The 27900-nt window shown below is 40.1% G+C and overlaps 2 protein-coding genes across 7 annotated transcripts; both read left to right on the top strand.

Annotated features, from left to right (window-relative positions):
- Position 1: 1 nt before the first annotated feature.
- On the top strand, positions 2-22213 carry tcf3a (transcription factor 3a). Of its 6 annotated transcripts, none has more exons than XM_041054928.1 (20): positions 2-538; positions 3892-3988; positions 4393-4465; positions 9240-9313; positions 10584-10659; positions 11334-11374; positions 11574-11709; positions 12117-12166; positions 13500-13599; positions 13988-14124; positions 14261-14411; positions 14523-14581; positions 14731-14809; positions 16225-16301; positions 16469-16642; positions 16824-16935; positions 17055-17187; positions 20338-20573; positions 21016-21162; positions 21295-22213. In XM_041054928.1, the coding sequence occupies exons 2-19, from the start codon at positions 3935-3937 to the stop codon at positions 21153-21155; spliced, it is 1902 nt and encodes a 633-aa protein (XP_040910862.1). In that variant the 5' UTR covers positions 2-538; positions 3892-3934; the 3' UTR covers positions 21156-21162; positions 21295-22213. The 6 variants fall into 6 exon arrangements, with proteins under 6 accessions (XP_040910862.1, XP_040910861.1, XP_040910860.1 ...); XM_041054927.1 differs by having other exon boundaries at positions 20335-20573; XM_041054926.1 differs by lacking the exon at positions 20338-20573 and adding an exon at positions 18616-18854 and having other exon boundaries at positions 21301-22213.
- A 2194-nt stretch (positions 22214-24407) lies between these two features.
- LOC121192560 (cytochrome b-c1 complex subunit 10) lies at positions 24408-26909 on the top strand. Its single transcript, XM_041054291.1, has 3 exons — positions 24408-24544; positions 25091-25221; positions 26507-26909. The coding sequence occupies exons 1-2, from the start codon at positions 24495-24497 to the stop codon at positions 25209-25211; spliced, it is 171 nt and encodes a 56-aa protein (XP_040910225.1). The 5' UTR covers positions 24408-24494; the 3' UTR covers positions 25212-25221; positions 26507-26909.
- Positions 26910-27900: the final 991 nt, after the last annotated feature.

Raw genomic sequence — 27900 nt, 5'->3', positions numbered from 1 at the left:
GCTGTCCTCATCCGCCACCCGACATAGATCCCTGCGAATCGGTACTCCGATCATTTTGTGTCTCGTCCGCAGGCAGATAATAGTGACGCTTTGAAACATTTAACACAATCGCTGCACCAACCCAAAGTCTGTCGAAACCTGATTCGTCCGGTTACTTCGTTTTAGTTGAAATTGGACACCGCTGATGTTTCAGCGTCCATGTCCTCCCGTAGGCTGTACTGCGGAGTGATATTCCAGTGGAACCGACAATGTGGACGTTGTTAAAATGTCTACTTGGGAAATGAAATGGTTACAATTTCTCTAACAAAAGGAAAACGAGGAGCACAAGAGTTATGGTTCGTGTTGGAGACGTGTTTTCGGTTTCGTGACGAAGACAACAACGAGACGAGGCGGCGGAGGAGTGGTTCATATTGCCTTCCCTCATCTTCATCAAGCCCACAGTCCGGACCACGGGGGAAGGATCCTATCCCTAACTTTGTTTTTCTCTCTACTCCTGCCGTTCATTTCTCCCCGTTGGATGCCACATTACTGAATCCAGGTAAACGCGTGGATATATACATATTGATAGCGAGCGTGTGCATGTCAAACATAAGTTGTCTGTCACGTTGTTGCCGGAGTAATAATCAAGTTTTAAGCGCATCGTTCAAGTTGCGCTGAGTGACACAGTAGGGAAAAGCGGGGTCTTGGATTTTCGTCCCTTCGGCCTGAGCGAGCTTGCGGTGTTATTACTGAGTATTGGCCGCTTGTGTGTGGTGGAAAAGACTTCTTTGTTCACTTCAATGGGCTATAATGTTACAGCACATTAGCATATTACCAGACTGAGTTAGCTCCCCCCGGGATTTAGCTGTCTGAAGCACCAAGACGTAGCTTTTCGAGAGACAAATGCGTGAACGTTAGCCGTGAAACGTTAACATAGGCAGACGTTGTCGATTTGTTTTATAACAGTCCTTGTTGTGGCTAAAATGGCAGTCTCGTCCACCTGTTAACAAAATCTTAAGAGTTTCGCTATTACAGCCTAGGTCACTAATGATAAGTTCAAGCCACAAAATTGAGCACCGATAGTAAAAATCTGATAAAAGTAGAACTTAGCAGTATTATTTTTACCCACCTCCACCTTCACCAACAACAAACCCACCACTGTAAAAAGCAACACGAATGCAGCTAAAGCCTTATTTTCTCCATCCTGCACGGTTTTAAATGCATTTCTCTAAAGAACCTGTGACAGTTGCTTGTAATTTTGTTGTTTTGATCACTCAATTCAAACTTTGGTGGCCCGAGTCTTTGTGTTCATCAGTGTCTCATTCTCCTGCTCGACGTGAGGGCAGGCAACAGGTTTTTAATGTCCTTTTAAACGTCCCGCAGAATTTTAACCCACCGATTGTCCATGAAAATACTGTCTCTTGGTGACAAGCTGTCTCTTATTTTATGCCAGGTACGAAGATGTTGTGTGGCTATTAATGCTTTAAAACTTTTCTCCAAATGGGCAGGCCAAAGGTGGGGGTGCTCAAGACAAGCCTATGTAACTTCCATTTGTTAGGAGGGGCTAAACTCCTATCTCCCATTTTGACCTCAGCTCAGCAGAGACAGAAATTACTAGATTATATAGTGTAAAAATATTTTGGCTTCTTCTTAGATAACACATTTCTCATTACTCCTCAACTGTGTTATTGTCAGCCACTGTAACACGATTTACATTGCTTTTCCATTAGTCTTGATCTGGTGGTAGCATCTTTTCATGCAGTCAGAATCGGATGCAGTTATTTTATTTTTCTGAGTTATCAGTGTAGACTAATAGCTGGTTTTTGGTCTTGTATTTGTTATGGTTTTACTTGGTCACAAACATATTAGTAAGGTTACTTGCAACATTTACAAGAGTAGCACTCCTGTAAGTGTGTACGATATTGCCAAAAAAAAAAAAAAAAGCTACACTTTAAAGTGTGGGAGTTTTTTTTGTAGTTGCAATGAATGGCTCAGATGTCCGAAACTAATTAGCTTTTCTTGTTTCTAGTGTATTATTTTAGACTAAAAGCAAATTTCCAGTCATGCCATGAAAATGATACCGAGTCCGGTGGTAGCAATTAAGTCAAAGTTACTGTCAAAGTTGTTGATTCAGATATATAGTCATTTTTGTGGTCATAGGTTGGAATGTTTTTGATTAAATATTTCTTTTTACAGTTTTCTGGTGTTTTCTAGTTTTGGCATTACATAACTGCAGTTGTTGCACCAGAAATTCTTACAAAATTGTTTGGAAAATTAATTAGTAAATTAATTACTTTGTACCCACAGTTTTTATGGCAACCTACAGAAGGTTACAGGGGCTTCATCATATCATTGAGTAGCAAACCCTCAACAACACTGACTGAAAGGCACTTTATCGTAAATATTTGCTTGATGACTCCACTAGCTACAGCCTCACAAATAAACTCTGAATTCCGTCAACACCTTTTATCACAAACAAAACCCATGAAGTTGTAATTTCCCCAAGTTTGTATTGATTGAAGTGCCTTTGTATTGGAAAGTGTGTCTGCTGGTTTGTCCACCACATGTAGAAATTCTGCTCATTTAGATGTTTTATACACACGACCTGCATTTGCTTTTATACAGGCTGGTCTTACAATGTTTTGCCTATTTGAGGGTCCAGCATGCTGTGTTATTACTTTGTAAGTTATTCAAAAGAGCTGTCAGAGCCGGTTGCTTTGTGAGGTAGAGGGAGCAGCCTGAGCCCAGGGACTGACAAACAACAAGCGCAGTGTGGCCTGTGGCTGAACCATGGTCACCCATGTTAGATGTGGGCTACCAACGAAACTCTCATTACTTGATAATTTCTCTGACAGTCTCAGGCGTGGATGTGCTACTTGAATTTAAATTCTGTCTCATGACATAGGCATTAGTGATTAATTCATGCTTAAGTTATTGACGGAGAGGTAATCTGAGCCAGCATTGCGCTCCCTAAAAAGGTGACTGAGTGGGGCTGTAGGTTATGTGCACTGTTGGTCTTCCCAACATGTCGTTTAATCGACTCCTCTCTTAGTCGTGTTGAGCAACCTGAATGCTTTTGAATCATCATTTAGTGAGCAGAGATGTGAAATATCAATATTAGATTTATATTTGTAGGTTTATATATTGTCTGGGAATTATGTGGTCACAAATCAAGATTTTTTTTTAACAATCTGGGTATTGCTTTCATAATTTTTAAACATTCTTACTGGTTAAGATTAAATTTTACTCAAGTCTCCAATTTCTCTATATTACACAAACTAGCCGTTTGTAAGTGAAAAAGAAGACACATTGAACTCAAATCAGTTCTGCTTCATCCATGGCGTGCTTACAGACTGAGTAGTAATTTTAATGTTAGTCTTCATTTTCAGCTTTAGTGAAAGCAGTTTAGATAATGTAGTCATATTATAGACATGTTGAACTTGACTGGTTTCAAACCAAAGTCTGATTGCTTGTGTGGTTGCCCCATGCGGATGCTGTTGTGAGGCTGTGCCAGTGTTGTTATCCTTATATCTCAGCAGTTTAGCTGGTGGGTGAAATATTGGAAGCAACATGAGTAATAAATGTGAAACCTCATTTGAAAATTAAAAATAAAACTCGCTTTTTTAAGTGCTGCATATGATCAAATTTCCTGGACCCTTAGTGGACTGTTCAAGCTGAGTGGAATGAACAATAAATGGTTGTTCGACTATATCACACCCCTTTAGTTTTCATTAGAAATTGTAGAAAGCAACCAATAGTCATACCCATAATGATGTCACATTATCTGAGTTGAGGTATCCACACAAACACTTGATTTTGGGACTATTTAGCTCTACTGCTGTGTACCTCTGCTGGTCAGAATAGTTACAAATGGGCGAAATATACTCATATTCTCCTTACCTCTGCTTGTAGTCGCTTGCTGAGACTGAAAGGGCCAAGTGAACAGCAGCAGAGAATGGCTGCAGTGGAAACAGACAAGGAGCTCAGCGACTTGCTGGATTTTAGCGCGGTAAGATCTCTCTGAAGATTGCCTGAATTTGTGGAGAATGCATCCTATACAGTTCATTCTATGCTCACAGAATGACAAATTACTTTAACTTTCATAATAAGTCATGTTGTCAAGCAGATAAAGCAGAAACGTGAATGAATATCAAGGCATCCATGAATGGGTCAGTTGGTCAGGGTTTGAAGGATTGCACCGCGAACATCAGCCACTTTTTTTCCCCGTAGTCTCTCAGTCAAAGCTGGAATGCGTAGATTGAATCATGCCCATCGTAGCTGTTGGTTAAATAGGATAGGATAATTTGGAATACCACCTAAGCAACCTTTGCCCCAAGTGAAGAGGATAGAACTCAGTAAAGTCTTAGATGGACTTGCACTGGTTTGTTAACAGTTTCATTCCTCTCATTTCAGATGTTTGAGCCTCCAGTTTCAAATGGCAAGAACCGGCCGACTACTCTCGGCAGGACAGGGTTTGGAAGTTCAGGTAAGACCAAAAGAAAAAAAAAAGCTTTTCTTTTCCTTGTCTATTTAAATAGAATAAATGCTTGACTTTATTAAAAAAAGTCAGGTTAAATAAAGAAATGTCTGAGTTTGTTCCTGTTCACCTTTTCATGAATTGTATTTTAGATTGTAGATCACTTGGAAAGAACCTCAGGAAAAATTGCCAGCTAACTTTATGTTATATAGATCAAGCGTCATTTCCTCTACACTTCCTCATCTTCGCCTTGCAGGTGTCCCTTCCCTCACCTTCTCAGCTGTTGCCGTTCAATCACTTTAGGACAAAGGCAGAGGGGTGGGGGTTGTTGGGAACAGCTCAATTAATCTCCTCTCAGTGAAAAGTGTATTCCCTTGTCCTGTAATCTTGCACCCTACTTCTCCTTTTCACATAACTCATTTTCACCTCGCGCTGTTATCTATCCTCATCACAAAACTTTAGCATCCCAGCCCTTTCAGGCACTTTTAAAACATGCATGCAACTTAGTATAAACAAACAGCCCCATAAATACTCAAGATCATACTTCTTTCCTGTGTTTTTCATTTTGTGGGGTTTCTAAGCCCTTTTGTATTGCTGTCATAGAGAAAAAAATTGTTAGCTTTTAAAAATGTCTGGTCCACTTGCCCCACACAAACCTTTCTCCGTCACCCTTGTATCTGTAGAAGTGCAGTGGCTCTTTTTCGGCTGGCAATAGAAATGGAATCAGATATTGAATTAAGATGAAAGACAAGGCAAGTGTTGGGAGGGTGCAGGAAAGTGCAGGGTGGAGAAGAGGGGGCTCTATTTCTTCTATTCATTTGAGGGCCACTTCCATGTTCTTTTTTCCAGGCAAGGTGTGTGCTTACAAAAGAGACACACAGATGTTATCAATCGGCTCGGTATCAACGGCTCTTTGTGGCATTGTCCCTTTTCCTTGAAATTATACTCCACCTATAATCTGCCTGAGTACGTGGGTTTTATGGCAGGAGAAACTTTTAACAAGGTCCTTACAAAACATCTCCTGCAGCCTTGCATCACTCAACACTTTAAAGCAATCCACCTCTCCTTTCAGTGTATTTTTATTATATTATATTATATTTTTCCAAATTTTTGGCAAAACATTGACTGATGAAACATGCAGAGCTATTTGGCGAGAGAGAAGTAGATTATGATGCAGGAGTGGAATAAAAAGTTTCTGTTGGACTTTTTGATACTTTTCCTCCCTCCTGTGAAAACACATCACCATTTAATTCATTGTTACTGTCATTACTTTGTGAAGGAGCAAGCTAGCAAATTTTAACAGCAACCTTTTAAGCTCACAGAGTGTGAGTGACAAGCTGAATCATTTCAGAGAAAAAGTCACCTGAGTGTGTGATTCATGTCATGTCTCTTTGTTTTAAAGTTGTTCATGTAAATTTGTCTCTGTTTTTCTGTTTACTTAAAGTTGTGATAGCATATAATAAGTTTCAAAGAATCTAACTTCAAACTGTATTCCTGCTTTTTGTGGAGCAGCTGCCACATGTTTTCCTTGTAGAGTCAGTTAGATGCCTTTTTTTTCCCCAGTATGGTTAAGGTTTGGGGTATGTGGAGGTTTAACGTGTGGCTATGGGGACCCTCCCTGCTAGAGCTTTCAGTGATGATAATATCTCTGCTCTGGTCTTATGTGCCTGTTCAATCCCTTTCACTAGTCAGTTAAAGTAATTTTCAGTGCACTTTCATTTTTTGGTCTCTGGAAACCGAGAATCCTAAAATGTATTTTTAAACAGTGGTATGGGCTGAAATGCAGAAGGGGAGGAGTTTCAAATTTGCATGACATTGTCAAACCCAGATGTGCTAGTGAATCACAGAAACTAAAGGATGGTAAAGTAGATTTGCAGGTTAAATTGTTGATTCCTGACACACAATTCTGGTAAAGTGTGTAAATTCACACAGTGTCAGAACAAAGGCACTCAAATGTAGTCGAAGCTGTATTAGTGGGTTAGGGCACACTGTGTTGTGTTTGAGAACTCTCCAGTGACTCACAGGTTAAAACAACCAGGCCTGTGTTATTGTACATTGTTCAGTATTTCATTAACAGTGTTCACTCTCTTGAGATTTGATCTGACATCATGCTTTGTGTCTGTGTGACTCACTTTGCCAAGGGAAGGAAGAAGGTGTGTAGACAAAACGGCACACATAGTTATAGATGCCCGCGGCAGTGTTCCTGTAAAAAAAAAACGAAGACATGTCTGCAAGTTTGGTCAATGTATGTTCCAGAGTTTTGCTCATGAGGCCTATGACTCAGGCTGGCTGTCTGTTTCCAGTATTTCTTCCTGTGTAATTATAGACCAGCCATGCTTAGAGGGGCGTTGCATGCTGGGAGGAGAAGTGCACTGGGGTTCACCAGAGAATTTGTCTGATGTTACTCACCCTTTTCTTCATTTTTCTCTTTCCAGTCCTGGTAGTCTGTCTGGGTGCTGCACTACTCATGGTTTTCTCCTGGAAAAAAGGAGAAAAATAATAGTCAGTCATAAATAGTCAGAATAAACAAAACCCCCTTGGAGATAGTGAGGAAGAGGAAATGATTATATCTAACTCGAGTTTTGAGAAAAGCCTTATGCTCATGCTTGAAAAAGGGTCACATTGTGTGTGTGTGTGTGTGTGTGTTTGTGTGTGTGTGTGTGTGTGTGTGTGTGTGTGTGTGTGTGTGTGTGTGTGTGTGTGTGTGTGTGTGTGTATATATATATATATATATATGAAGACAATGATGGCTGAAATAAGCACTTACTCTGCAAGCAGGCTATGGCCACCTAAAAAGACACAACAAGGATCACACGAGCAATGCTCAAGAAAACAAAGAGGTTCTTACATCTTGGAATTTGGAGGAGAAAACCAGGCAAGCCTAGATTTTTCTAGACTAGGACAACTGTTCTATTTTCACATACATGCTACACATACACACACACACACACACACATACAAATACTTTGCAGTTAGCCACCTGTTTCAGTCTAACTGCTGTGCGGTCAACTGAAAGTTCCTCCTCTCTGCTAGCAACTGGATGCAACTCACCTGTAGCTAGATTAATTTCTTGGGCCTTTTGTGAAATAAAGGCATCAAAGGGGTTTTAAAAGTTGCTAACAGTAGCATGGTGGCATGCGACCTTGCATTATAACACTGTAGTGTATATCCACTCAGTGTTGTTTACCTGCTCATCATCAGATCAGTTATTCAGAATGAACATTTGAGTGGATTTAAATTATTCTTTAACGCTCCTTAGTTCATCATTTGTCCACTCTCCCATGTATCTTGAACATGTGTCCAATAATACTATTCCTTCCGGTGTTTCTCCACACTATTGGTTTTATGAAATTTGTTTCCCATTTGATGCATAACACCTGCCCGGAGAAAGGCACTCTAATACAAGATGGTTGCGCAGCACATAAGCACTGCACATGCTGTGCTGTTTGTGGAGTGGATTGTGCCAGTTCACTTTTTCTTTTTCTAGTCCCTTACAAACATCAGTGCTCCCAACGAGGGGAAAAAATACCACATGTTCATGTCTCGCTAATTAGCTAGACAGTTCTGATAGGCTACATGGTTCTGGATACATGGTAATAATGTAGGTGTGTGGCCAGTGAAATGTGGCCAGTTTCTTGCAGTAGCACCAAAAACAGAAGACCTATGTATCTGTAAACTTAAATTCTATTAGACAACACTGCCACTGTAACCGGCCAATTTAAATTCTGAATGTAATTACAGAATAAATAAATTAGACTCCTTAAATATACAATTTGTTATGCTACTTGGAATCCAGAAAAGTGTAATGCAGTGAAGGACAGAAAACACTTTGTTTTGGAGCCTTTCTCTTGTCTGGTAGCTGAGGTGCTGATGACTTAAAGCGGAAACGAACGGTTGACGCGTTTTCTTTATCATCTTTGATTGACGTGGAGAGTGACAGTCAGCCATGGAGAGGGGACAAGACATCGTCTCCTTCATCTCTTATTCCGCTGGTTTCGTCTGTGTAGATCACAGTTGTCACGGCAATCTAGCAGCTCTCAGCGCTGTGGACCCATCATTCTGTTCTACTCCTGATCCTGTCATGATTCTAGCCTGCCTCTACCCCCCCACTCCCCTCTCCCCTCTCCGCTTTTTAATTAGACAACAAAACAAAAATATGAATATTCATAGAGCTGAGATTCATTAATATGCACAATTATGCAAATCACCACACAATTAAGCTTCAGCTTTCCCCTAGAGATGCTGTGTAGCACTACGAGAGGAGATAGAGAGAAAGGGGACGGGCAGGAATTTCTGCTTCACTAGTCTTTAAAATCACTCCTTTCAAACACATTTACCTCCCTGAAAGCTGTAGTGCTCTGGCCAGGGATAACGTGTGTCAGCCATGTAAGATTGAGACCTCGCGTCCGTGTTGAGGCGAAGGTATAGGCCAAATGTGAGAGAAGAGATGGGCGATGAATGACTGTTGCCATGGAAAATGTAAAGGAGTGGAGTGAGAGAATGAAGAATGTCGAGGATGATTCTGAGAGCTTCATACTGGGTGTTAATTATTCAAACTTCCTACTGCTCATATCCACGTTATGTGACGGCGCTGTCACTGTGTTGTCTCTGTGTGAGCTCTGAAGTGAAGCTCTTCAGTGGAGGTTACTTTGAGCAGCCTGAAAAACCTCTATCAAAGCAGGTCATCATTTTCTGAAGTTAGTTTTCCAAAGTCAGAGCGTAAATCCCTGTCAGGAATGTGTCTGCCTTTTAGGGGTTAATAAACCTCATCTTTGTCTTCCAGGTATTGATGAGAGGAGTGGGTCCAGTCCCTGGGGACCAGGAGAGCAGAACAGTCCTCCTTTCAACCAGGGAAGGGTACGGTTTATCCTCACTTACTACATTGAACCTGACTGTGTACGTGTGGTACTGAGCTTGAGTGAAACACAACAAAAATATGGGTGCTTGTGTAATTTCTACCGCTTTGCTTAATCTGCATTTGGCCACTGATACAGCAACAGTCTGGTCATATGGAAATACCAAGTTGTCACCTGGTCCACACCCTTCGTTTCACTCACCAGGCTGTGACTTTAGGAGCTGACTAGAAATAGAGATGCATAAATCACATAAGGAAACAGTTTACACATGATCTGCTAACAACAGTATAAATATATGCGCAGTGAACAATAAAATAATGGTGCATCACACATTACACGGTGTTATGAAGACTGTCTTTCCAGAGGGTGCTATGAACCAACTTTACCACAAACATCAGTCTTTCTCATTAATCTTTATATATCTCACTGGATATTGGGAGTCTGCTTGTTCAGCTCAGAAAGTCCAGATTCTTTTCTGTGAAACAGGTTTGCAGTTATTGGAGCAGCCCAAATTAAATCTACCATCAGTTTAGAGAGGTTAGCATCTTACCAGTAGATAGCTCAAATTACCAGATCTTCTGAGTTCAACACTGATACTGACAAGGCCAGATCAAACTGATTTCTCCTCAGCTGTCTGGAAGGAAGGACATCAGGGTGAACTTTTACATTGTGAAAGGTGCAGACTATCTACTGGTCTGATGCAGTAGAGTTGAGAAACAATCTTTTTTAGTCGCCCCAAAGAAATCTGAGAGTTAATTCTCCTCTCTGGTACCATCAAGCCATCACAGAAGATTTGATGGTACAAAGATTTGATGTTGCGCCCTCGCAGAGGTGACATAATTAAAAATTTGTCCTCACTGCTCTGCAAAGATCTGATGTTTTCATCGGGTGTCATTTTTTGAATCTCCTCAGTGGACTGGAAGCTTGAGTGACACGCTTCATGTTCGTGCTGATTAATTGTGTTTCTGTGGCCCTTTGTTTCATTTTCATTTTATCGATACAGCAACCACCACGGCCGAGCGGAAGACCTTGAAAATGCACATGAAAACCGTTCCAATAGGCACATAAGTCTGTTCATACATAACAGAACAGTCTCAGACCTTCCTACACACTCAGATCGAAACTGGATAATCTTTGGCCTATTCACATGAATGCACAAGTTTCTTCTCTTACATAGTTGTTTTGGTGTGAAAGGAGTATTAATAAAGGACATTATCTATTTTTATTAGGTTATTTTTATATCCCTAAAGCCTCTGTTGTCTTTCCCTCAGGGTTATGGAGAAGAAGGCCTTTACAGTGAACAAGAAGGTTTGGCTTCTGCCCCCATATTTGGATCAGGGATTGCTGGTAAGAAGGTTTAAACTGAACTAAGCTGTCGAGACACAGACGCTGTAACTCTTTCTTTAAACTCTAAAAGAACCAGGGAAATTCAGGGGCTGTGTTTCCAATAATAAGACTTAACGGTGGGAGAGCATGCTGATTGAAATACACACATTTATATAAATTGACTGTGTTACTGAACTAAAATGATGCGTGGCTTGTTTGAGAGAGCAGCCGTTCACAGGTTAGACAGTAACGTAGCACTTCAGGGCAAACCATATTTATGGTTAGGTGGCGATGGATGAAGGGAGCGGGGTAATCAGGGAGGATGTGGAGGAGGGGTTTGTTTTTGTGTCGCAGTTTGTGTGTTCAGTGAGGGAGGGGGTGGGGGGTGTAAAGGGCACCCATGCACAAACAAGGCTCTCCCTTGGGACTATGGTGGCCTATAGCTCTCCTCTGTTTAACTGTCAGGGGAGGGGACAGAGGTTGGGCACAATTGCCCCTGAACCATTTATAATGGGCCAATTTGTTGTTGTTTTGCAGTCCACAGCCATAAATACACACATCATCATATATACTCACACAGCAGATGGGAGGCACCCACATGGAGAAAAGGGAATTGTCAGATTTTAATTTAATATTGATGTAAAAGCCCAACTTTCACATTCATGACCCGATTCTCTATTCCTTTCTCCTAACAGGGAAGGCTGAGCGAGGGCCATACTCAACATTTGCAGCACAGGTAAACCAGTTAGAAATGCAGGTGTTCTGCTACAGTATTATTCTTTCTCTCCTCATACTCCTTTTTGACAAGTTGCCTTACCCAGTCAGTTTTCTTTTCTTGTGTATCTTTTCTTTTTCATTTACTTTATTCAAATGTAATTATTTGTCTTTACCTGTTATACTGCATCAGTCTGTGCTTTCTTTTACACCATCTTTAGTCCGGCTTTATGCCCAGTGAAATACCCATGCCCAGTCCCGATTCCCTCTCTCCGTCGGGCCTGAAGTCCAATCCCCAGTTTTATTCCTCATATGAGGGGAGCAATCCTCGCAGGAGACCCTCACAGGACCCCATCGGTAAGACTCTAAAGCACAGTTTCAGTCACATTGTTGAACACAGTCATAAGTGAAATCTGCTATAACAGATTTCATTTCAGAAAAAGTTTCCTAAATTTAAGTTTAAATTTAAGTTGGTGTGTATCATCACTTCTCCTGCCAAGGTTTTAAAAAAGTGTCTGAGAAGTCTCACTTCTTCTTAGTAAGAGAGAGTGAAATCACTGAGTTCTCAATGAAGAAATTCATTGAATAATAGCCTAGAATACTGATACGTATGGATAAATTGCTTCAGCAGGATTTTAGAATGAAGGGGCCTGACTTAATCAATCCTTTCACTGGTGGCTGTATGTTCACTTATGCAATAAATTAAGGTCTTTGTGTCGGGAAGTATGCTTACGTGATTTCACTCCGTCTCTCCCTCCCCTCAGAATCACAGCCAAAAAAGATCAGGAAGGTGCCCCCTGGCCTGCCCTCCTCGGTGAGTTCTAACATCCAGAAATGCTGTAGCCCTGAACTACATCTCAACCCTTCCAGTCTCTCCATAGGAGCTTGTGTTTTCATGTTTTATGCCCCTTTTCACATTCCATTTGGCATCGTAAGCCTCTCCTTGGCTTGCAGAGCAGTAGAAATAGCTGCAGCACAGGTCATCCAGCTCTTACAGCTGTGCATTGGCACCACTAGTGTAAAGAAGGAAAAAATGGGAAAAAAGCCACTCATTCACCCAGTCACTCATTTGCAGCATGTATTTATAGTGTGTTGTATTTGTAGGCCCTTTACTTTATGGCCACATTTCTTCGCCTCTGCCAAATATACTCGTTAGATCACTGGAGGGAATTCATACTGGGGTTTGATGGTTCTTACTCCACCTCATTTTTTCCCTCCCACTCTCGCTATCTGGGCACCCTATTTCCTCCTCTTCTCTGTACCCCCTCAGCCCCCCCAACACCGCCGCCACCACCACCGCGAACAACAGCCCTCCCCTTTCTCTCTCCCTCCCCCATCCCTCTATCCCAGCTGCCAGTGGAGTTGGCTGCCATCCAGGATTCGGCAGATGGTTCAGTAATTAGGAGTGCATCTCTCCATTCCCTCTTCTCCTCTCCCCTCTTTTTCCTCTCTTCCTTTTTCTCTCTGTTTAATCAAATTACAGAAGAAAACTTCAGTCCATTTGGATTTGAGTTTTTCAGACACAGTTTGATACTTGATTTTTGTCTAGAATAGTCTTGATTGAGAAGGATATGGTTGTTCAGAACATTGATGCCTTTATACTCATTATAACATTCACCAAGTCCAACTGGAGCTCCCATTATATGGTCACATCTCACTGTGGCAGAAAGAGTGAATTGTGTGTCTGTAAACCATTCTCAGCATGTTTTTATGTAACAGGATGGTACATAAAAGCCGTACTGAAAGAGACCCAATAAAATCACTGATACTGCACATTCAACACTTAATGCTCAGTTCTCCAGTCTACAGAAATGTTGCAGCAGTCTGTTTATTGAATTAAATAGTAAAACCAGATAGTAAAAAAGAAAAAATAGATTCCTAGGAAGGAACACATAATTTTAAGAGCTGTGTTTAATCAGGTATTTAATGCATGTACTTTTTTTAAACTTTGAAATCTTTAAAATAATTACTTTGACAGGTCCAGATACCATTTTTCTTAGGTAAAGTAAGGAAACTCCCAGGGAACTTTCTTATGAGTTTTATAGTTAGCAGCACAATTTAACTTGGTTATAGTAATGTTGTGATTTTTGACTAGGTTTTAAAGCACTGAGCTGAAGGGTTTCTCTTTCTCTATGTATTTTCTGTAGGTTTATGTATCTGCCTCAGGAGAGGATTTCAACAGGGACAGTGGTGGCTACCCAGCCTCCAAGGCAGGAAATGTCTATCCACCAGCATTCTACATGCAAGGTCAGTTGATACAAGATTTACGTTCAGAACCTCCCGTTGTTCATTGTGTTGTGTTGAGAGACACTTTTGTTAAATGTGGTTCCATGTATCACACACCGACAGAGATAAAAATGGCACACAGTTTTTCTTTGTGGAAGCCAGTGTGGTAGTGAAATTAGTTTCCCATAATATCCTTGTGGAAGTCCATATGAACCTACAGTAGGCGCTGTAGCTGTGTGCCAGTGAGCACCCTGTGGTGCCTGAGTGCTGAATGGTGCACAGTTGAATGAAGTCATCACAGTAATGCGACATGTCTCATATGTGGCCTTCATTGTCTTTTCATCTCCTGTGGCTGGTTATCCCTCGCCCTTCTTGCTCCCCCCTCTTCTGCTGGATGCCACCTGAACAGAAGGCCTCCACCCGCCCTCCGATCCATGGAGCTCTGCCGGGTCGATGGTTCAGCCTGGTTTTTCTTCCATGGTGGGCAACTCCCCCCATCTGAGCCAGCATGGTCCCTTCACTGCCATCAACCCCCAAGACAGACTGGTGAGCTCTGCCCTCACACTTTGCACTTGTTTTTCTATGGAGACATAATGAGGTTTTTGACACTTTTTGACTAATGCATCATTGAGGGCTTCTGTCTGGTTGTGAATTCACATCTTCGGGTGTTTTTGTTTCCAAGAAACGGCAGCCACTGCCCCTCTCTCCACAAAACTACCCCCTGCATGGCAAAGAGGTGAACGGGGTTCATCCCGCTGGCTTCCACTCCGGCTCCAGCAGCTTCGGAGTTGCCAGCCACACACCTCCCATCGCTGGAACTGACACCATTATGGGTAAACCCTTGCTCTTTGAAAAGGGTGCTCTAAATGTTTTCACATGATATTGTAATGTGAGTTATTGAGCATAGATTCTGATTAAAGATGCTTTGTGATCTCCCTATCAAGCCCATCGGGGAGCAGTACCTGGGAGTTCAGGTGATGAAATTGGAAAGGCCCTGGCATCTGTGAGTACTAAAAAACACATATTTATAAGCAAACCTTCTCAAAAAATTTCACTCAGAATTTTAAATGTTCTATGATCTGTTTCTGTAGCATAAGAAACATAAATCTGTGCACTGTTAATTAGATTAAAAACAAAAACCTCTGTATCCAGATCTATCCTTCAGACCCAAACAGTAACGCCTTCCCTCCGTCCCCGTCTACTCCCTCTGGCTCTCCTCAGGCTGTATCAGGTGAGTGAGTAGCTGCAGTCATTTTTTCCTGAGACCTCAAGGTCAGCTGGCTCTTGTAGCTTTGATTGCTCAACACAGGGTCTTTCCTGTTGTGTAAGATAATGATAAAATCTTGAAATGTATTGTTTTCATTCTGACAATAAATGAGTCATAGTGAGTGTTCCGCCGTCTATTGGGTTAAAAGTGGAAGTAAAACCTGTTAAAAGTCTTTTTTTGGTAGAGACCTTTATTTTTTTTCTTGTGCAAATTCCGTTATGATCTGTATCTATATCATAATTGTCAGTAACTCATATTCACACATACGTACGTTCGACTGCTGTCTTGGCTTGGCACAGTTCAGAGTGGTTTACAAAATTTAAATAACCCAGATTGTATTGGGTTCTTTTTTTTCCACTTGTGTCAGCCAGTTCATTCAGACCTTTTTCATGTGCTGGCACTGAACAAACATAGAACGAAGATAAGTTTGGCATGCAAGACTGTCTGCACATTTTGGTCGTCTGATTTAGTAGTAAGTTAGTAGTAAGAAATGTCTCACCTATCAAGATTCAAGGGGTACTTGGGTTGGTGTTATAGCCGTATTTTTATTGATAGCACAGACAATGGTATTTTTCTCTGTATATAATGTAAGTGTAACTCTTGGTATGAGTACCCCCATCCACTGCTTAACCTTCACTTGATCTTTTCAACACAAACACGCCTGCCACCCAAATATAACTTATGAGAGAGGAAGGGAAAATAAAAAGAGGGTGGGGTCACTTCCCTATTTTGTCTTTGAGTCCATGAGTGGGTTCATCACACTCTTCACACATCAGATACTGTGGCTGGTGCAAAATTGGAGGGAAAAAAGATGATAGTGAACCTGGTAAATAAGAAACAAGGAAATATAAAGTATATAACACAAAACACAAATCACAAATTATATTATCTACTATATCTTCATCTTTGGTATTTGTTTCATATCCCCATCACTTTAGTTTAATGCAAAAAAAAAAAAAAAATTCCTGTGTCTTTGATTTAATATTTTATGTTCATAATGTCACATAATAGTCAGCATATTGTTAAGAAACAGTAATGGCTTACAACACATTCAAGAATGGACTTACATCATACATTGTTTTACCAGTATGAGTAAGAAAGGACAGAAAGCCCCAGTTGACTCTTTAATCTACTTTGTAGTGGTTGTGAGTAAGACATAAAAAGCTGACCATTTCCAGGAGTGCTTCCCCGTGACTGACCCCAGCACTCAGGTCTCAAGTAAAAATAGGTTATCCATTTAGAGAAATGGATACCAACTAAAATAAACAGCTGAATGTAGAGTATTACTTTTGGTTTAAAATGTTAGTATCAGTTTAGATAATATAAGCTCAACTGATACAGTAAAAATAAAGTTTGTAATCATGTTCTTTTTCCTCCAGGCTCTGCATCCCAGTGGACTCGGTCCTCTGGCCAGGCCACGCCATCACCTAACTTTGAGGGCGGAATTCAGTCCATGGTGCGTCACCATGCTTCTATTTTTCTTTTCTGTCGTACAGATGCAGCAGAATATTGTTCAAGTATGTTGCAGAGATTAGTTCAAGATGCTACAGTCGTGCATCCCCTTCTATTTTTTGATTGTCCATTTTTTTCCATTCTTTTTTCATTTTTTTTCATTCTCTGTAGGCGAATAAAATGGAGGACCGTCTGGACGAAGCCATCAATGTTCTTCAGCGTCATGCCAGCGGGCAAGGAGGGCCAGGTCTGGCTGAAATGCACAGTCTTCTCGGGTCTGGCTTAGGGCTACCTCCAGGCTTCAGCAGTGCAGCACTCGGATTGGCCAGTCGCTTGCCTGGACTGGTGAGATAAATGAATAGTAACATAGGAGGTCTGTCCACAAATGACTGAATGAAGATGCTATAGATATTTTAAATTAAAGTAGGCACAGTGTGAGAGGGTTGTCAGTATTTTGTTGTTCTTGTACCAACATTACAATCTTGGAACAATGTAACTGAAAATTTGTTTCACTGTTTTCTTTAAGGTGTCCAGTCACCGTGAGGACTCTGTTGGTCTGCCCTCTAGTGGAGGACTTTTGCATAGTCACCATGGCCCCACATCTGTCCAGCCAGGCTCTCAGCCTGAAGGTTTTACCGGTGAGACTTTATTTTTCATTTCAGAGTGTGGGGAAATACTTTTCGTTTATTGGTAACACGTGTAAGTGTCTTACTAAATTTCAGTGCTCATTACCGTTGGTTCTGAACTCTGTGCACAGGCCTGCCCGGCAGCCTAAATCGTTCCAGTGCTCCAGATATCAAACGAGAGGACAAGGAGGATGATGAGAACTGCTCCATTACTGACAAGTCAGAGGATGAGAGAAAAGACATAAAGGCCCGCCTTCGAACAAGGTGTCTAAAGTCTTTTTTTTCCTCCCACTTAAAATTTATACTTATTAATACAGGAGATATCATGGCCTATAACCCCTCAGTTTTCTAGTATAATATGTGCAAGAACATGATCTTTCAAACTTTCTAAATATTATTCTTTTTGTACTTACTTAGTCCATTATTTAATTCAACAATAGACTAATGGGCACTATTTTTTTAATGACATTAATTCTTGTAGGGCTGCAGTTGTGCCCTTGTTTTTCTTGCATGTTAAGAGACTGATCTGTTGTAAATATATTCTTGAGTAAGACGTCGGCCACGTCAGCCACGCACCTTTGATGTCGATTAGAAATTCCATCGCCTTTAATGAAGAAACCCAAAACTTCACGGTCACATGTTGCTGTACGTCACAGAGAGAGTGGCACTTTAGCATTAGATATGTAATTTTGATTGAAGTTATCATGATTTAAAAATGTTTACAGAACCAGTCAGATTCCTGCTGTTCCACCTCCCCTCAGGCGTATCTCATTTCTTTAAGTATTTGAAAAGCCCAAATAAATGTTTTAAATAATTAGCTTACACATATCGTCACACAGTAAATCAGTACTGCATGTTCAAAAGGCCTCATGTAACCAAGCGTAATTCCAAAGTTGTGTTCCAATTCATGCACTTATTAAATTTCTAAATCTGCTTTTTTAAAGATTGAGCTGTTAAGAAGTGTTAAGTAGGATACTTCACTATTTAGAGTGTAGCTGTCTTTTACTCTTAAAATTGAAAATAGAGAATTAAAGGGGAAACTACATAACCAAATTACCTGATCCCATAAGGGAAAACGCAAATGAACAAAAAGGCTAACACCTTTTTTTTTCTTCCTTATCTTACATCTTCATAGATGTTATTGCATCAGTTAAAGTTTGATGAAAAAAAAAGCCCTAATCCTATAAGCAAAAATACAGATGAAAGACAAATTCATAGCCAGTGATTGGGGGAAAATCTGGTTTATAGACTTTAAACTGTGAAGTTTTAACAAGTTCATGAAATAGGATTTAAACTTGGAAGTAATAAAATCACAATCACAAACACTGCTCCAACTGGAAATTACTGTGTTTTATAGGTTTTTATTTGTCCAACAGTTTCAGTTTAACTGTTGCACTTCTTTGGTGATGCATTTTCTCTTTCGAATATGTTGTCTTGATTTTTTTTGAGACCTTTTAGTTTCTGATACTCTTTGGTCACAAAGAGCCACAGTGCTAGGTCCAAACCCTAAAATGACCCACCTTTGTAGCAGTGTTTGCAATTGTGATTAAGTTACTCTGGATACTCTTGATGAAGTGTTGACATTATTAGGAAAAGTTAATGCCACCACCAAAAATTTTGAAGTAATTTTCAGTGAACTGTACCCAAACTGTTGTTTCCTTCCCTCCTCATCTGCCATTGGCTCTTCACTAGTCTGGATGATGAGGATGACAACGAAGATCTGCCAGTGGAGATTAAGGCTGAGCGGGAGAAAGTGCGGAGGTTGGCAAACAACACCCGCGAACGGCTACGCGTGCGGGACATCAACGAAGCTTTTAAGGAGCTGGGCCGCATGTGTCAGCTCCATCTGAGCTATGAGAAACCGCAGACCAAATTGATCATACTGCAACAGGCCGTTAACGTTATACTCAACCTGGAGCAGCAAGTTCGAGGTCAGTGGGTGTCCAGGGAGGAAGGAAGAGGAGGGGAAGCACCTCTTTACAAATGAAAACTTCCACATGGCTTCATTTCCTACTTCATGACATGTTGTGCTTGTCATTTAAAACCTCCTTTTTTTAAATTATTTGTCATAGTTTATTTTACTCTACTTAACAGTGGCAGACAAATTCTGCCTTCTTAAATCTAGAGAATTTAAGCAGTACACTTTTTACAGTTCATCCTGAAAAAGATCAAAAAGCAACATGAGATAAAGAAATGAAGCTGTGTGTTTTTAAGACATGCCCATTCTCCAGCTCATCTTCTAAGGTTTTTGTCCTCTTGGTAACACATACAGGACTGCAGTTTGTTCTGATGCACTATGTGTTGCCCTGTCTTACAACTGGCTGTCAGTTTCCACTGTGAAAATGCTTACATGTCTGTGTGCCGCACCCTTTGACTGGATTAACGTCTTTTTGTTTATTCATTTGCTTTTTCCACTGCTGCCTCATTATGCTTTTCTTGAACTATGAAGTCATTTTCATTTCAAATAAGTTATTTCGGCATCACAATGTCCTGTTTTTTAACCGTCAACCCACAGTATACGTTATTGCATGAAAGCAGGGCTGTCTGTCGTCATGTGCATTAACCTGTCTTCAGCTTTGTTGCAGTCTCTCTGTGCTACCTGTCCCAGCCTTTCAAGCATTTACCCTTTAAGTTTTGACACAAACCTTTACATTTCTTCATCCACTCCCCTGTCCCCCTGTCATTTTCCTTTTACAGATGGCAACAGTGACGCTCTCTTCCTCCCATTCAGATAAATACATCTCCTACTGCTGATGTATTTAACACGATGCCTTCAGTCTCTCCCCTTGGCTTTATCTCTGTGGCTCTTTCTATGTGCTGCACTTGGCAGAGGGTGCTTCTTCCTCTCTCTCCCTTTCTCTCTCCTTCCCACTTCTCTCATTCTGCTGGACAGTCACCTTATCCCTTCAACTTCCATCCTGGACCCCAAAGACCAAAAAAGGAAAAAAGATAAATAAATCTTGTGTTGGTTGGTTAGACCTGAGCACAGATTTAATAGATCTCATCACTCTGGGCGGCTGTTGTATCTTGATCTCCAGCATATCTGGTGTTGGCTTGAAATTGTTTAGCATCGATCTTGCTCAACCCCCAACACTTTTCACCCGTACGTTTATTCTCCTGCAATACAGCCCCACTCCACTGGGATGTTCTTCAGCAAGCTCACTTGTCTCATTTCGGGCTGAGAGCTTGAAGTTAGCGTCATACTTAGACACATGTAACAGATAAAATATTTCCCAATAACAGAATCATTCTGAGGAGGGCAAACACTTAAACACATTATTATTCTGAAGGTTTAAACCAGCATAACTTCTGTCTGAGTGAAAACGTCTAGGCCAGGTCCAGCAAGGGTTGTGATTTGGGTTTGTTAACCAGCCCCTCCAACCCCCCCCCCCTCCCTTTTCCTCCCGGCAGCAGTGTTGTCTCGGTGACTGATGAGAACCTAACTGCCGAGGAGAAGGAGCAGAGGGAGCGTGACCGCCGCCTAGCTAACAACGCTAGGGAGAGGGTGCGTGTTCGCGACATTAACGAAGCCTTCAGAGAGCTGGGCAGGATGTGTCAGGTCCACCTGCAGAGCGACAAGGCCCAGACCAAGCTTGTCATCCTGCAACAGGCTGTCCAGGTCATCCTGGGCCTGGAGAAGCAGGTGCGAGGTAGGTCAGCCAATACAGGAAGGCCTGATCCACCTAGACAGCCAACTATCACCTACCATAACTGGACAGCAGCTGCCAGTCATTCACCTGAAAGGAAATTTCTTCGTAAAGGTTTTCTCACCTACTGAGTAACATCTATTTTGACTTTCTCTTTGCTATTTGCCTGTATCGCATTGAAAAATGAAGAAAGGAGGAGAAAGGGGAAATATTGGAGGAAGTATGTCCCTGCTGTTCTGCCAAAATCCTGCACTTCTCATCCTACTTTTCATTTTCCTGTCTTGCATTTCCCTCTTTTCTGTTTCCCTCTGTCTATTTTTGCTCTTTTGTGTGTTCAAAACTCTGCTTTAATTTCTGAACGAATTTTGTTAGAAAAACATGAGATAAACTAATTTTTCCTTGCAAGTGTTTTAAATCAGTATTTATGTCTTTTTTTTTTTCAAAGAGCGTAATTTGAACCCAAAGGCTGCCTGCCTCAAGAGGAGAGAGGAGGAGAAGGTGTCAAGTGTGGACCCCCAGATGCAGCTTGGTGGGGGTCATCCTGGTTTAGGAGGAGATGGACACAACCCTGTTAGCCATATGTAATTCTCAGGTCAGTCTTCAGAATGTCTGTAGTGGGATTTGTCATGTCTACAAGATAATACAATGAACAATACATATTTCACTGCTTATTTTAAGTGTGTGTTGTGGAAATATATTAATTTCTTTCTTCTTTCTCTTTCTCTTCCAGTTGATTGTACAGCCCTTAGAACACGTGGCCTTAATCCATCGTTGTCATGCATCTCAGTGTGTGTTCATCAACTTATGGAAAGCACACACACACACACACACACACACACACACACACGAAAACACACACCTCATTACTGACAAAGCAGGTGGCCACATTCCTGACAAAGAAGCACAGTCATACAGAGAGAAAAAAGATTTATTACTCTTTACATGACAATACTTTGAACTGTGGACTCTGGTTTGGAGACAGTGGAAATTGGACATAAGGACATTCTTGTGATCATGTTTTTGTAAGACATTTCGGAAAAAAAACATTGTTTTACATGTTGGGAGCAAAACTTGTTCGGATCAAATGAAACTTTTGGATCAATTGCTCACATGAGCAGAGTTAGGATTTGTATCGTCGGATAATTATTGGCATTCCCATCTGAAAAGAAGAGGTCTTACATTCTGCAGAAGCAAAGACGGACACCTGAGCTTATATATTATGACTGAACAAAAATGTGCCTGAAACAGGCCTAACGCATAGTGTTTGGTTAAGATATAAAAGAAAATAGACATCATTGTTATCCTCGAATGCGATGGCTGAAATACAGAGGTATGTTTGAAGACATCCAGCCACTGACTGGGCAATCAGAGAGCTGAGTCCTCGTTTTGATATGCTGGTAATTCTGGCTGTATTCTTTTTTTTATTTCTTGCTTTGGCTGAAAAGGTGCCACAGTCAGTGACTCACATATGGTGGGATTTTTTTTTTTTTTTTTTTTAACCATGGATCCCTGGTTCTTATCTCTTTAAGTCCTGTACATGTGTTATTGTCACTGCCATGCAAGTGGAATGGAAAGACTGCCAGAGAAAGAGACTCACCACCGACACAAACACAAAGACTCTTTACAATTGCGGGATCCATAGTGATGATATTGAATCAAATGTGCACATGGACATCCCAACCATCCCTCTGTGAGGCTGCCATTGGACTCGAGCATACAGGTGTCATCATCACATGTTAAACCATCATGAAGTCAGTCTCTTAGCCATGTGGTCAGTGTGAACCGTCTGACTATAAGAGAGCCAGGGTCACATCAGCCTGTCCACATCAAATCATACATAAAGACACTGTTACAACATGGTGAACTTACTTTAAGTAATTGTCAGAGCAGTTTTTATTGTGGTAAATAACATTTTGCTAGAAGACAGAAATAATTGAGTATTGAAGGAGTCGCAAGTGTTCCTGCCACCTTCGCCACTGACTGACTTGATCCGGTCGTTTGCTCTGTGTCGAGCATTTGGGGTTTTGTTTATTTTCTTCCCTTTTGAACAATTGCAAAGCCTGTTGTAAGGATCTTCCTTTTGTAGAACTGATTTAATGTTGTTTTTTTTAGTTTATTTTTTACTTTGTAAGATAGTTGTGAGTTTTGTTTTTATCATTTGGAATGCTCTTTCTTTTTTGTTTACATTGATTAAATGTAAGGCAACTCTCAATTTAGATTCCAGGAACAAAGTGAGGTGTTTTCTTTTGTGCCAGGTGCTTAGAAATGTTAGAAATGACGAAATGATCTGGCTGTAACATCACATGTTGTGATATTGTTGTTTTTTTAAATGCCTGTTTGAACACAAACCTGTCAGGCCAGTTGTAATTGAATTGTTCTCGTGTTTGCAACATTTTTTTTTTTTCTTTGAAAGAAAAACAATATTTTTTCTTCAGCACACCCTCCTCTCCTCTCCCTGATGTCCAGCTCTGTGATGAGCTAGTTGCTTAGTTTGAGGAAGGGGCAGAAGGGACGGTCTGCACAATCTGCAACATAATTCAGTGTTTCATTATGATATGAAGCATAAAATGAATCAAAAAGGGTGGCCTTAGTCATTTTCCTGACTTTGGGAGTTTTGATAATGGTTACTCACCAGTGCCTGAATACTTCTCTGCTACATGGTGGATGATGTTGCATTTAAGGATTTATAGGTTGTACCTTTTTTATAATACAGATGTATAAAAACATATATACTTCAATAACATCTGACAGTGTCTCAGAACATCTAAATGAAGAATTACACTTATCGACACTGACTCCTTCGGTGTCTGTCATTAGATGTAAGCTGACTAATAACTTGGTCTACAACTTTGACACTGAAAAACTGTAATTAAAATTTCTCATCCTTTATGTACTGATTCTGTTGAATATAATTTTGTCCTTGACTGGCATGTGCATTGATATGTATGTACAGCTGTATGATATGTCCTTATCAGCTTTATCATTGTAAGCTGATACTGATATGAAACAGTATTTGGTTTACCTCTGCCTGTCATTTCTTCACATCTTGCCCCATGGACTAGTCCCAAACATTATTTTCTTTGTCAGTTACTCTTGCCTTTCAGCAGGAAAACGTGGTGGTGTTGTGATATGGAAAATCGCTACTGAAGACTTGTGCTCTTTATTTCTTTACATGAAAGATATGTATGTCTACAGTATCCAAGTATCAAACATGCACCTAATATTCTTTGCTAACAAAAACCCCTTTTGTCCTCTACAACAGGTTACCTGCTACAGATCTCTGTCTTCACTCATGTTTGGGGACAACATCTATGTAGGCTATGTCCTCAAAGTGCCTCCAGTTTCTTATTTTTTATATATAAAGTAGATACTGAGAACTGTTGTGTCTTTAACAGTAATGTAGCAATAAATGTGCCATTTTTAATAACAATTTGCACCTTTTTCCAGTGACTTTTTCCACAAATAAAAAAAACCTTAATTGTGTTTTCTTTTCTGCAATGCAAGTTAAGTGAACCAGGATATAACTGATCTACTTAATATTTTAGTCTCAAGCAGGCGAAGAGGATTTCTTGGACTGGCAGCAATAACTTACCATAGATTGGTTTGTCCGCTAGGGGGCAGTTTGCTGTGTGTAAATTAGTAATTGTTTATTTGAGTAAATAGTGAATCATTAAATGTGTATAAACATGCTTTTTTACACAGTATCCCCTCGATGGGACAGGACCTCCTTATTTTGGCTATAAAGGTATGAGTTGCTGCTTTGTTTTCTCCAGCTTTTATTGTTGTAAGGGACTTTTATTTTTCGAATAAGCGGAAGTACTCTGTGGTCATGCGCAGTACGTGTACTCGGTTAACGAAAGTCGGAAGTTCTTTTACGATTTTACAGCAGTGTGTCTGGCGTCGGGAGGACACATTTCAGCCAAAATGATAACTAAAGTGATAGGTCAGAAATATGTGTCCATTGCCAAATCATGGTAAGATGTGTTTTCATATCGTTTTCTTCGTAACAGCGTTAATAAGTCAGACTTTGGGTTGACAGAATCTCGGTGTGTCCTTGGCTAACATTAGCTGTTAGCCTAGCCGAGGTCATCGCTGTGGGGACAAGCTTACTTTAGCTTTCTGGCAGCTAAACTCGGGCTAAGAATGATTAAAATGACCATTTTAAGTTGTAAACAAAGTAAGCGTTACCGTTTCCTCAATGGGTGATACTTTTCCCCTGATCGTGTAACAAAATTGTAACGTAGCAGCCTGATGTGATGATGTGAAATGGAAAATAACTAATAATTTCCTCACACTGTATTTGAAAGGCTTTAATTACTTTAATTGCTGATTTATTCGACTATATGTAATCGACTGTCATGATTAATGTTGGTTTTTGTAATGCATTCCTCAAATTGTTTCTACACTTTTCTCTTGTACTAGTTGATAGGCACAACACTTAACGTTTGGTTTTAGTGTGTTTGATATTTATTGTGCAAACAATAATTTTCCAAATTTTTGCAATGCTGTCTACTCCACAGGATCCCAACACTGGCTGTATGGGGCACAGCTGGAGGCGTAGCTCTGGTTCATTTCACAGACTGGCGAATTATTTTGGATTATGTTCCGTACATCAACGGCAAATTCAAGAAGGACGAGTAATGGCACTCAGGTAAGGGTCTGCAGACATTCAGTAAAAGTAGGGAAGGTGGGATAGCACTTGATGAATAAGGATTGTTGAAGTACAATCTTTTTATTTTTTTAAGCCAGAAACAAGAACCTGAATGTGGAGATTTGCTGCCTGTTTCAGCAGTTATCCTTTTGACAAGTATTGTCTGAGTGGTCATACTCTTACCTTGTGCCTTGATCTCATAGAATTACATTATTGTGCAAAAACTAATGAACACATCACAGCCGTGTTGCTGCATTGTGACATATTTCTTTGTTTTGATGAACAGTAGTTCATCAAAAGTACTTTATTCTGAAACAACTTTGAAATGGCACTTCTGTGTCAGGGCAGTCGGGGACGCATTTCCTTTGTTTAATAAGCCGAGAGTCAAAGAAAGTCATTATCTTAAGCGTTCTCTTTGTATTTTGTGGTGAAGAAAAGCCTTGTAATATTGCTAATGTCCGAAGTGGTAAAATAACTAGAGCAATTTTAATTTCTCTAACATACATTTAAGTGTGTTTACTGTAACAATGACCACATGGTAATTGCAACTAGGGAATGTAACACATGAACAAAAGAAGGCATCTGTCAGATGGTCCTTTGGCCTTTATTTAGGTTAGGCCTTTAACTGGTTGGTTGTGAACACTGACTGATCTCAGCGTACAGACCTGCAGTGAACATTTCTAGAAGCTCATTATGCTACATTGTGTGCTACATTGAACAAAAAAAAGAAAAGTGTCACTACCTAGCTAATAGCTTTTTTTTTTTTAATGAATCATAATGATGGTGTCAAGATACTTAAGTGGGCACTTCTCATCAACAGGGACTAGAAGACTGTGAGGACAGTGGAAATGATAAACAGAGAAATTCAGAGACAATAAGTCAGGCAGTTTAGAAGTGTCAGGAGACCAGAATCCAGGACAGTGGTCTATTTTAAGGCTATAATGTATGTAGCAGCTTCTAATACAAAAGAAATGCCTGAAAATCCTTCGACCACTGGAAATGTTTAGCATTTTGGTTTCACTCACAAATCTTTGTAGAAGGTCATGAACAGTGGTGGACGTCTTGGATGTTGAGTGAGAGTGAGATGTGTGTAGTGCTTTCAGGGTATAATATATGAACCAATTATGAGCAAATGCACAAATATGTGCGTACAAGTGAAATGCTCTTCCTCCTAACCATATCACTGAAACTCAAACTTTCCTTCAAGCCTTGATTTTTGATTTACCTGTTACAGCAAAACCATATTTCTACTCTAACATAATGTCTTTTTGTTTTCTGCTGCCAGGTCTTGGTATTTTTTTTACACAAAGACTTAACTAATGAATAAGAGCTGCTGCAGCCGTACCTTGCACTGTTGTCCACCTGCTTGCCAGGCCACTTGGAAGCCTGTCATCTTCACCCTGCAGCTCAGACATCATTGAACTGTTCGCCACCAACATCCAACTGAAATGCGCCAGGATTTGGCAGTTCAACTTTCCTCCACCTGTGAAAACATGTACGAAAAGAAAATGAAAACAGAGATGATAAACTGACTTTTCTTTTCTTTTCCTACTTAGTATGGGGTCAGGTATTTATTTTGATCATCAGTCTTCTATGTGCTGTGGATCAAACCTAATTCACAAAATAAAAATCAGTCCTTCATGTCATGCTGTAATTGTTTTAAGGAGAAGTAAAGTATGTGAAATGTATCCTATATTGTGGTTGTTTGTGATTATTACACTTGTACTGGGTTGTAAGATTTTGATTCTCACAGTTTTTCATATCAAAGTACTTTAAAGTGTTTCTGAATGCAGACTCATGAGTACCATGTACCGTGTCATATCACTGACCGAAGGCCATACTAATTGAATTGTGTTAATCTGTCTGCCTAATCAGTCATGTTTTAATCATGGTTTTAAATGTATATTTAGAGACAAGATATTTGACTAAGTGATAAAAAATAAGAATAAAAAAATAGAATAACCAAGAACAGCAAGACAGTACACTTAAAATACTGAGAAGTTTTTAAAAATTAGGTGTGATGGTAAATTCCAGTTATGACAGTCACATGTTTCTCTTGTATAATGTATCTGCTTTAACAGTCTTATAATACCTTTCCAAGTGTAACTAAAGTTTACAGTGGAGTTACAGAATTACCACAAATCTCATTCCTATAATTTACAGCTGTGGAAGAAGTATCCATATCATTTGCTTAAAGTTTAACAATGTAAATTGATCAATTTTGAATCCAGTAAAAATATTAGCAGCAAATGTAGAAGTTCACACAAGACAAAGTACTTAATATGCAGAATGGTGCTTTCAGAGATTTATAAATCATGGATATGTTTTCATGTAAGCAGCCTTTTAATGTTGGGGCAGGTAATTGCGGTGCTATGTCAAACTACTAGTACCACTATTTCATGTGATATTTTGCTGTAAGTACAGAGTAATACCTGAGTTTATTATGTTTAGCATGTAATATTTCTGTCTGCCAAGTTATGTGAATTTAGTGGAGTAAAGTGTGCAATATTAATGCAGTGTTTTATATATAAATAAAAAAAATCACTCAGTAGTATAGTGTAGTAGGAGTACAAAGTTGCGCAAAATTGAAGTATTCAAGTAACGCACCACTAAGTTGCTATGAGATAATTTTTCGGACTAGTTTACATGGGTGTGGCGGATGGATTACAGTGCTCATTA

The sequence above is a fragment of the Toxotes jaculatrix genome, chromosome 14, assembly GCF_017976425.1.
Source record: "Toxotes jaculatrix isolate fToxJac2 chromosome 14, fToxJac2.pri, whole genome shotgun sequence".
NCBI lineage: Eukaryota > Metazoa > Chordata > Actinopteri > Toxotidae > Toxotes > Toxotes jaculatrix.
The sequence above is the reverse complement of the archived record's forward strand: the minus strand, read 5'-3'. Positions and strand labels throughout refer to the sequence as shown.

Excerpts from the sequence above, each read along its gene's own strand:
- LOC121192560 (XM_041054291.1), top strand. The coding sequence starts at position 24,495 with ATGATAACTAAAGTGATAGGTCAGAAATATGTGTCCATTGCCAAATCA. Across the intron at positions 24,545-25,090 it reads GTGTCCATTGCCAAATCATG|GATCCCAACACTGGCTGTAT; the intron begins GTAAGATGTGTT and ends TCTACTCCACAG.
- tcf3a (XM_041054927.1), top strand. The coding sequence starts at position 3,935 with ATGGCTGCAGTGGAAACAGACAAGGAGCTCAGCGACTTGCTGGATTTT. Across the intron at positions 10,660-11,333 it reads ATTTGGATCAGGGATTGCTG|GGAAGGCTGAGCGAGGGCCA; the intron begins GTAAGAAGGTTT and ends TTCTCCTAACAG. Across the intron at positions 14,412-14,522 it reads TGGAACTGACACCATTATGG|CCCATCGGGGAGCAGTACCT; the intron begins GTAAACCCTTGC and ends CTCCCTATCAAG.